This window comes from Oncorhynchus nerka, linkage group LG15, assembly GCF_034236695.1.
Source record: "Oncorhynchus nerka isolate Pitt River linkage group LG15, Oner_Uvic_2.0, whole genome shotgun sequence".
Lineage (NCBI taxonomy): Eukaryota > Metazoa > Chordata > Actinopteri > Salmoniformes > Salmonidae > Oncorhynchus > Oncorhynchus nerka.
This window is the reverse complement of record NC_088410.1, coordinates 10,743,365-10,754,184: the sequence shown is the minus strand read 5'-3', so window position 1 is coordinate 10,754,184 and position 10,820 is coordinate 10,743,365. Positions and strand designations below refer to the sequence as shown.

The 10,820-nt window shown below is 49.3% G+C and overlaps 1 protein-coding gene across 2 annotated transcripts in view; it reads left to right on the top strand.

Annotated features, from left to right (window-relative positions):
- Positions 1-8,232, top strand: part of LOC135559997 (cdc42-interacting protein 4 homolog) — a 54,509-nt gene extending 46,277 nt beyond the window's left edge. For both annotated transcript variants that reach the window (XM_065000953.1, XM_065000954.1), the window contains 5 exons: positions 4,029-4,138; positions 5,071-5,203; positions 5,838-5,905; positions 6,152-6,261; positions 7,909-8,232. In XM_065000953.1, coding sequence (XP_064857025.1) covers positions 4,029-4,138; positions 5,071-5,203; positions 5,838-5,905; positions 6,152-6,261; positions 7,909-8,048 — 561 coding nt within the window. In that variant the 3' untranslated portion in view covers positions 8,049-8,232. The remainder of the gene's footprint in view (positions 1-4,028; positions 4,139-5,070; positions 5,204-5,837; positions 5,906-6,151; positions 6,262-7,908) is intronic.
- Positions 8,233-10,820: the final 2,588 nt, after the last annotated feature.

The following is a 10,820-nucleotide window of genomic DNA, read 5'->3' as shown; positions in this document are numbered from 1 at the left end:
TTGGTGGAGACGTGGGATAATGGAAGATATTCTTACCACATTTCTATTGTTATTAGAGTGTTTGGGGGAGACGTGGGCTAGTTATTACAGCGTTGGATTGGGGGAGACGTGGGGGAGACGTGGGCTAGTTATTACAGCGTTAGATTGGGGGAGACGTGGGGGAGACGTGGGCTAGTTATTACAGCGTTAGATTGGGGGAGACGTGGGCTAGTTATTACAGCGTTGGATTGGGGGAGACGTGGGCTAGTTATTACAGCGTTGGATTGGGGGAGACGTGGGCTAGTTATTACAGCGTTGGATTGGGGGAGACGTGGGCTAGTTATTACAGCGTTAGATTGGGGGAGGCGTGGGCTAGTTATTACAGCGTTGGATTGGGGGAGACGTGGGCTAGTTATTACAGCGTTAGATTGGGGGAGACGTGGGCTAGTTATTACAGCGTTGGATTGGGGGAGACGTGGGCTAGTTATTACAGCGTTAGATTGGGGGAGACGTGGGCTAGTTATTACAGCGTTAGATTGGGGGAGGCGTGGGCTAGTTATTACAGCGTTGGATTGGGGGAGACGTGGGCTAGTTATTACAGCGTTGGATTGGGGGAGACGTGGGCTAGTTATTACAGCGTTGGATTGGGGGAGACGTGGGCTAGTTATTACAGCGTTGGATTGGGGGAGGCGTGGGCTAGTTATTACAGCGTTGGATTGGGGGAGACGTGGGCTAGTTATTACAGCGTTGGATTGGGGGAGACGTGGGCTAGTTATTACAGCGTTAGATTGGGGGAGACGTGGGCTAGTTATTACAGCGTTGGATTGGGGGAGACGTGGGCTAGTTATTACAGCGTTAGATTGGGGGAGACGTGGGCTAGTTATTACAGCGTTGGATTGGGGGAGACGTGGGCTAGTTATTACAGCGTTAGATTGGGGGAGACGTGGGCTAGTTATTACAGCGTTAGATTGGGGGAGGCGTGGGCTAGTTATTACAGCGTTGGATTGGGGGAGACGTGGGCTAGTTATTACAGCGTTAGATTGGGGGAGACGTGGGCTAGTTATTACAGCGTTGGATTGGGGGAGACGTGGGCTAGTTATTACAGCGTTAGATTGGGGGAGACGTGGGCTAGTTATTACAGCGTTGGATTGGGGGAGACGTGGGCTAGTTATTACAGCGTTGGATTGGGGGAGACGTGGGCTAGTTATTACAGCGTTGGATTGGGGGAGACGTGGGCTAGTTATTACAGCGTTAGATTGGGGGAGCGTGGGCTAGTTATTACAGCGTTGGATTGGGGGAGACGTGGGCTAGTTATTACAGCGTTAGATTGGGGGAGGCGTGGGCTAGTTATTACAGCGTTGGATTGGGGGAGACGTGGGCTAGTTATTACAGCGTTAGATTGGGGGAGACGTGGGCTAGTTATTACAGCGTTAGATTGGGGGAGACGTGGGCTAGTTATTACAGCGTTGGATTGGGGGAGACGTGGGCTAGTTATTACAGCGTTAGGGGAGATTGGGGGAGACGTGGGCTAGTTATTACAGCGTTAGATTGGGGGAGACGTGGGCTAGTTATTACAGCGTTAGGGGAGACGTGGGGGAGACGTGGGCTAGTTATTACAGCGTTGGGGGATTGGGGGGACGTGGGCTAGTTATTACAGCGTTAGATTGGGGGAGACGTGGGCTAGTTATTACAGCGTTAGATTGGGGGAGACGTGGGCTAGTTATTACAGCGTTAGATTGGGGGAGACGTGGGCTAGTTATTACAGCGTTAGATTGGGGAGACGTGGGCTAGTTATTACAGCGTTAGATTGGGGGAGACGTGGGCTAGTTATTACAGTGTTAGATTGGGGGGACGTGGGCTAGTTATTACAGTGTTAGATTGGGGGAGACGTGGGCTAGTTATTACAGCGTTAGATTGGGGGGAGTGGGGGAGACGTGGGCTAGTTATTACAGCGTTAGATTGGGGGAGACGTGGGCTAGTTATTACAGCGTTAGATTGGGGGAGACGTGGGCTAGTTATTACAGCGTTGGATTGGGGGAGACGTGGGCTAGTTATTACAGCGTTAGATTGGGGGAGACGTGGGCTAGTTATTACAGCGTTAGATTGGGGGAGACGTGGGCTAGTTATTACAGCGTTGGATTGGGGGAGACGTGGGCTAGTTATTACAGCGTTGGATTGGGGGAGACGTGGGCTAGTTATTACAGCGTTAGATTGGGGGAGACGTGGGCTAGTTATTACAGCGTTAGGGGGACGTGGGCTAGTTATTACAGTGTTAGATTGGGGGAGACGTGGGCTAGTTATTACAGCGTTAGATTGGGGGAGACGTGGGCTAGTTATTACAGCGTTAGATTGGGGGAGACGTGGGCTAGTTATTACAGCGTTAGATTGGGGGAGACGTGGGCTAGTTATTACAGTGTTAGATTGGGGGAGACGTGGGCTAGTTATTACAGCGTTAGATTGGGGGAGACGTGGGCTAGTTATTACAGCGTTGGATTGGGGGAGACGTGGGCTAGTTATTACAGTGTTAGATTGGGGAGATGTGGGGGAGACGTGGGCTAGTTATTACAGCGTTAGATTGGGGGAGACGTGGGCTAGTTATTACAGCGTTGGATTGGGGGAGACGTGGGCTAGTTATTACAGCGTTAGATTGGGGGAGGCGTGGGCTAGTTATTACAGTGTTAGATTGGGGGAGACGTGGGCTAGTTATTACAGCGTTAGATTGGGGGAGACGTGGGGGAGACGTGGGCTAGTTATTACAGCGTTAGATTGGGGGAGACGTGGGCTAGTTATTACAGCGTTGGATTGGGGGAGACGTGGGCTAGTTATTACAGCGTTAGATTGGGGGAGGCGTGGGCTAGTTATTACAGTGTTAGATTGGGGGAGACGTGGGCTAGTTATTACAGCGTTAGATTGGGGGAGACGTGGGCTAGTTATTACAGCGTTGGATTGGGGGAGACGTGGGCTAATGGAAGATATTCTTACCACATTTCTTATGTCATTTCCTTTCATACGGTGGAAGTGTTCACTTCAGGAGGAAGGAGAGACTTTGGGACAGAACCCGTGTCTGGTTTTGAGGGGTTAAACAGAACCCGTGTCTGGATTTGAGGGGTTAAACAGAACCCGTGTCTGGATTTGAGGGTTTAAACAGAACCCGTGTCTGGTTTTGAGGGTTTAAACAGAACCCGTGTCTGGATTTGAGGGTTTAAACAGAACCCGTGTCTGGTTTTGAGGATTTAAACAGAACCCGTGTCTGGTTTTGAGGATTTAAACAGAACCCGTGTCTGGTTTTGAGGGTTTAAACAGAACCTTGTCTGGTTTTGAGGGTTTAAACAGAACCTTGTCTGGATTTGAGGGTTTAAACAGAACCTTGTCTGGTTTTGAGGGTTTAAACAGAACCCGTGTCTGGATTTGAGGGTTTAAACAGAACCCGTGTCTGGATTTGAGGGTTTAAACAGAACCCGTGTCTGGTTTTGAGGATTTAAACAGAACCCGTGTCTGGTTTTGAGGGTTTAAACAGAACCTTGTCTGGATTTGAGGGTTTAAACAGAACCTTGTCTGGATTTGAGGGTTTAAACAGAACCCGTGTCTGGTTTTGAGGGTTTAAACAGAACCTTGTCTGGTTTTGAGGGTTTAAACAGAACCTTGTCTGGTTTTGAGGGTTTAAACAGAACCTTGTCTGGATTTGAGGGTTTAAAGCGGTTTCGGTAATAATTGAGGGATATTTATCACTAACTCAGGTTTAACTCAGGTTTATGTCCAACACGTTTCTTTACTCTGTGTGTGAGCATAACACCCTCATCTATCTCGCTTTCTCTCTCGCTTTCTTTCGCTCACCTGCTCTCTCAACCCTCCTCTCTCAATTCAATTTAAGGGGCTTTATTGGCATGGGAAACGCATGTTAACATTGCCAAAGCAAATGAACTAGATAATAAATTGTAAAAATGTACAGTAAACATTAAACTCACAAAATTTCTAAAATAATAGACATTTCAAATGTCATTGTCTCTCTCTCTCTCTCCCACATCCCTCTCTCGTCCCCCCCCCCCCAGTCTCCAGCTGCTGAGGACTTCTCTCACCTGCCTCCAGAACAGAGGAAGAAGAGACTTCAGTCCAAGATTGATGACATCACCAAGGAACTTCAAAAGGAGCTGGACCAGAGGTAGCCCCGCCTCCCCCGCCACTCTGACATCATCACCACAGTGACGGCGGCTATCTTACAGTCTTACTGTCTCTGTCCATCACTGGGTGAATCTCAATGATATTCTCCTCGCGTGTTCTCTCCTCTCTCAGGTCAGAGGGGAGGGACCTCTGGCTTTCTCATCCAATGGGTTTTGAGAAGGAGGCGAGGAGTTTGCAATTGAGATTCTCCCATCGTGTCCGTCTCGAATGGCACCCTATTCCCTATATAGTACGCTGCCTTTGACCAGGGCTTATAGGACCCTGATCAGTAGTAGTGTACTAGATGGGAATAGTGTGCCTTTTGGGACACGTTGATTTGTTCAAACAGATGCCCTTCTTCTGTAACATATGTCCTGTTCCTGTCTGTCTGTCTGTCTCTGTCTCTCTGTGTGTCTGTCTCTGTCTCTCTGTGTGTCTCTCTCTCTGTCTCTCTGTGTGTCTGTCTCTCTCTGTCACTCTGTGTGTCTCTCTCTGTCTCTCTGTGTGTCTCTCTGTGTGTCTGTCTGTGTCTCTGTGTCTCTCTCTCTCTGTGTCTCTCTCTGTGTCTCTCTCTCTCTGTGTCTCTCTGTGTCTCTCTCTGTGTGTCTCTGTGTCTCTGTGTGTCTGTCTCTCTCTCTGTGTCTCTCTCTCTGTGTGTCTCTGTGTCTTTGTGTGTCTGTCTCTCTCTGTGTCTGTCTCTCTGTGTCTGTCTCTCTGTGTCTGTCTCTCTCTGTGTCTGTCTCTCTCTGTGTCTGTCTCTCTCTGTGTCTGTCTCTCTCTGTGTCTGTCTCTCTCTGTGTCTGTCTCTCTGTGTCTGTCTCTCTCTCTGTCTGTCTCTCTCTCTCTCTCTGTCTGTCTGTCTCTCTCTCTCTCTCTCTGTGTGTCTCTCTCTCTCTCTCTGTGCCTGTCTCTCTTTTTTCCCTCCTCCTCCAGTGAGGCATTAGAGAAGATGAGAGGTGTTTATGAACGGAACCCTCAGATGGGAGACCCAGCCAGTCTAGAACCTCAGATCACCCAGACCTCGCAGAACGTTGGACGACTCAGAGGACAACTCACCAAATACGAGGTAGGCTACTGCGTACGCACGCGCGCGCACGCGCTTGGTGACACAGACACTCTGGCTTGGTGACACAGACACTCTGGCTTGGTGACACAGACACTCTGGCTTGGGGACACAGACACTCTGGCTTGGGGACACAGACACTCTGGCTTGGGGACAGACAGACACTCTGGCTTGGGGACACAGACAGACACTCTGGCTTGGGGACACAGACAGACACTCTGGCTTGGGGACACAGACAGACACTCTGGCTTGGGGACACAGACAGACACTCTGGCTTGGGGACACAGACAGACACTCTGGCTTGGGGACACAGACAGACACTCTGGCTTGGGGACACAGACAGACACTCTGGCTTGGGGACACAGACAGACACTCTGGCTTGGGGACACAGACAGACACTCTGGCTTGGGGACACAGACAGACACTCTGGCTTGGGGACACAGACAGACACTCTGGCTTGGGGACACAGACAGACACTCTGGCTTGGGGACACAGACAGACACTCTGGCTTGGGGACACAGACAGACACTCTGGCTTGGGGACAAGGACACTCTGGCTTGGTGACACAGACACGGACACACACACTTTTGTCATTAGCCATCTATAGTAAACAGCAAGTCCTTCTTCTCTCTGACAGTCGTGGCTGGCTGAGGCTTTCAGAGGAGATGATTCTACCAACACTGCTGTCAACAACAATCAATACTGGTAAGAGAGAGGGAGCGTGTGTGTGTTTATATAATGTCTATATGTGTTAATATAGTGTGTGTGTGTTTATATAATGTCTATATGTGTTAATATAATGTGTGTGTGTTTATATAATGTCAATATGTGTTAATATAATGTGTGTGTTTATATAATGTCTATATGTGTTAATATAATGTGTGTGTTTATATAATGTCTATATGTGTTAATATAATGTGTGTGTGTGTGTGTGTGTGTCTCTGTCTTCAGTTCCATGTCAGCTGATCCGTCTCAGAACATCTACTCAGAGTTTGATGAAGACTTTGATGAAGATGTGGAGACTCCTATAGGAAAGGCTACTGCCCTCTACACCTTCCAAGGTACACGCACACCATCACACGCACACCATCACGCACACCATCACGCACACCATCACGCACACCATCACACGCACACCATCACACGCACACCATCACGCGCACTCATCATCACACGCACTCATCATCACACGCACACCATCACACACGCACACCATCACACACACACACCATCACACACACGCACACCATCACGCACACCATCACACACACACACACACCATCACGCGCACTCACCATCACACGCACACCATCACATGCACACCATCACACACGCACACATCACACACGCACACCATCACACACGCACTCACCATCACACGCACACCATCACACGCACACACACACCATCACACTCACACCATCACACACACCAGGTTCCAGTCAGGGGACAGTGTCTATAACTAGTGTGTGTCTCCAGGGTCCAGTAGGGGACAGTGTCTATAACTAGTGTGTGTCTCCAGGGTCCAGTCAGGGGACAGTGTCTATAACTAGTGTGTGTCTCCAGGGTCCAGTAGGGGACAGTGTCTATAACTAGTGTGTGCTCCAGGGTCCAGTAGGGGACAGTGTCTATAACTAGTGTGTGTCTCCAGGGTCCAGTCAGGGGACAGTGTCTATAAATAGTGTGTGTCTCCAGGGTCCAGTAGGGGACAGTGTCTATAACTAGTGTGTGTCTCCAGGGTCCAGTCAGGGGACAGTGTCTATAACTAGTGTGTGTGTGTCTCCAGGGTCCAGTAGGGGACAGTGTCTATAACTAGTGTGTGTGTGTCTCCAGGGTCCAGTAGGGGACAGTGTCTATAACTAGTGTGTGTGTGTGTCTCCAGGGTCCAGTAGGGGACAGTGTCTATAACTAGTGTGTGTGTGTGTCTCCAGGGTCCAGTAGGGGACAGTGTCTATAACTAGTGTGTGTGTGTCTCCAGGGTCCAGTAGGGGACAGTGTCTATAACTAGTGTGTGTCTCCAGGGTCCAGTAGGGGACAGTGTCTATAACTAGTGTGTGTGTGTCTCCAGGGTCCAGTAGGGGACAGTGTCTATAACTAGTGTGTGTGTGTGTCTCCAGGGTCCAGTAGGGGACAGTGTCTATAACTAGTGTGTGTCTCCAGGTTCCAGTCAGGGGACAGTGTCTATAACTAGTGTGTGTGTGTCTCCAGGGTCCAGTAGGGGACAGTGTCTATAACTAGTGTGTGTGTGTCTCCAGGGTCCAGTAGGGGACAGTGTCTATAACTAGTGTGTGTCTGTCTCCAGGTTCCAGTAGGGGACAGTGTCTATAACGTGTGTGTGTGTGTCTCCAGGGTCCAGTCAGGGGACAGTGTCTATAAATAGTGTGTGTCTCCAGGGTCCAGTCAGGGGACAGTGTCTATAAATAGTGTGTGTCTCCAGGGTCCAGTCAGGGGACAGTGTCTATAAATAGTGTGTGTCTCCAGGGTCCAGTAGGGGACAGTGTCTATAACTAGTGTGTGTGTGTCTCCAGGGTCCAGTAGGGGACAGTGTCTATAACTAGTGTGTGTGTGTCTCCAGGGTCCAGTAGGGGACAGTGTCTATAACTAGTGTGTGTCTCCAGGGTCCAGTAGGGGACAGTGTCTATAACTAGTGTGTGTCTCCAGGGTCCAGTAGGGGACAGTGTCTATAACTAGTGTGTGTGTGTCTCCAGGTTCCAGTCAAGGGACAGTGTCTATAACAGAAGGCGAGCAGCTCAGTGTGATGGAGAGTGATAAAGGAGATGGATGGATGAGGGTTCTACGAGCCAACGGAGATGAAGGATACATCCCCTCATCCTACGTCAAATTCTAGACAATAACACACACACACACACACACACATGGATACACCGATTTAACACACACACATGCGGACGGACGGACACACACTCCTTTCAGCCAAGGACTTCCATTCTGTGTGTCTCTTACTCTCTCTACCTCTCCACTCTTCCTCTCTCTCTCTACCTCTACCCCTCTCTCTACCTCTCACTCTTCCTCTCTCTACCTCTACCTCTACCTCTACCTCTCTCTCTCTACCTCTCTCACTCTTCCTCTCTCTCTACCTCTACCTCTCTACCTCTACCTCTCTCTCTCTACCTCTACCTCTCTCTCTCTACCTCTACCTCTCTCTCTCTACCTCTACCTCTCTCTCTCTACCTCTACCTCTCTCTCTACCTCTACCTCTCCTCTACCTCTCTCTCTCTTCCTCTCTCTACCTCTTTCTCTTTCTCTACCTCTCTCTCTACCGCTCTCTCTTTTTCTCTACGTCTCTTCCCCTCTCTCTCTCTCTCTTCCTCTCTACCTCTCTCTTTCTCTACCTCTCTCTCTACCGCTCTCTCTTTTTCTCTACCTCTCTTCCCCTCTACCTCTCTCTCTACCTCTTTCTCACTCTACCTCTTCATCCTCCTCTCTCCATCCCTCCTCCTCTCCCTCCACCCCTCTCTCCCAGTCCCATTCCTCTCTCCCTATACTTACCTAATCACAGATCATTAGTTGCCATGACATTGTGATTGTTTTTATATTAAATGACTGCTATCCTAGTTATCAGATTTGGATGAAATAGATATCAGCTGGATGGTGAAGCCACTATGTTCTGGACGTCCTGCGTCCCAAACACCACCCTGTGTTCTATATAGTGTACTTGATCAGGGCCCTATTCCCTATATAGTGGACTTGTTTGTCACGTTCTCTCATCAGAAGAGTGGTTAGATCCCAAATTATACCCTATTCCCTATATAGAACACTACTATAGACCAGAGCCCTATTCCCTATATAGTACACTACTGTTGATCAGGGCCCTATTCCCTATATAGTACACTACTGTTGATCAGAGCCCTATTCCCTATATAGAACACTACTATAGACCAGAGCCCTATTCCCTATATAGTACACTACTGTTGACCAGGGCCATATTCCCTATATAGTGCACTACTTTAGACCAGGGCCCTATTCCCTATAAAGTGCACTACTGTTGACCAGAGCCCTATTCCCTATATAGTGCACTAATTTTGACCAGAGCCCTATTCCCTATATAGTACACTACTGTTGACCAGGGCCATATTCCCTATATAGTGCACTACTTTAGACCAGAGCCCTATTCCCTATATAGTGCACTAATTTTGATCAGAGGCCTATGGGGAATAGGGGGGGCAATTGGGACGTAGCCTGTATGTGAAACTGGTCAGTTTTTAAATGTTTCTGCGGTTCTTATTTGGTTGTCTGATTCTCTGACCATGTCTGTGGTTGTTATGGTTACCGACTGTTTTGGTTGTTGTTTCTTTGTTCTGTTTATCTCTCTCTCTTTTTTTTGTGGTTTAACTGTCTGTGGTCAGGTTCTGGCCAATCAGATGGCTCTGTGGTCAGGTTCTGGCCAATCAGATGGCTCTGTGGTCAGGTTCTGGCCAATCAGATGGCTCTGTGGTCAGGTTCTGGCCAATCAGATGGCTCTGTGGTGGTGTTGTGACTACTGCTGTTTAACTTCTCCTGGAGGACCCCTGGTGTTTCTGTCCGGCCCAGGATTCAATCAAAGGCGCATTGTGGATTATGAGCAAACCACACTAGACTGTTCAATCTAATGTTCAGCTGACATCCGCAGCGTTTACCATGACAACCATCTCCACGAAGGTCAGAGAAATGAGCTGGTTAACGGTGCATCGTCCACAGGTGTCGTGGACAGTTCGCCTTTGGTTGAATCCCAGCCGTCTCATTCAGACCTGGGACACCAAATCATGTATCAATTACATGTCCCAAAATGGCACCCTATTCCCTACATAGTGCACTAGATTAGACCAGAATGGCACCCTATTCCCTATATAGTGCACTAGATTAGACCAGAATGGCACACTATTCCCTACATAGTGCACTAGATTTGACCAGAATGGCACCCTATTCCCTATATAGTGCACTAGATTAGACCAGAATGGCACCCTATTCCCTACATAGTGCACTAGATTTAACCAGACTGGCACCCTATTCCCTACATAGTGCACTACATTTGACCAGAATGGCATCCTATTCCCTACATAGTGCACTAGATTTGACCAGAATGGCACCCTATTCCCTATATAGTCCCCTACCTTTGACCAGAGGCCACGGGGTAGCGGGAGGCCCACGGGGGAACAGGAGGCCACAGGGGAGGCAGTGTCTGTCAGCCCTCCAGGTCTAGTTTGACCTCACAGGAGGTATGGAGACCACAGGGGAACAGGAGGCCACAGGGGAGGCAGTATGTCTGCTCTCCAGGTCTAGTTTGACCTCACAGGGGAACAGGAGGCCACAGGGGAACAGGACAGTGTCTGTCAGCCCTCCAGGTCTAGTTTGACCTCACAGGGGAACAGGACAGTGTCTGTCAGCCCTTCAGGTCTAGTTTGACCTCACAGGGGAACAGGACAGTGTCTGTCAGCCCTCCAGGTCTAGTTTGACCTCACAGGGGAACAGGACAGTGTCTGTCAGCCCTCCAGGTCTAGTTTGACCTCACAGGGGAACGGGACAGTGTCTGTCAGCCCTCCAGGTCTAGTTTGACCTCACAGGGGAGGCAGTCTGTCAGCCCTCCAGGTCTAGTTTGACCTCACAGGGGAGGCAGTCTGTC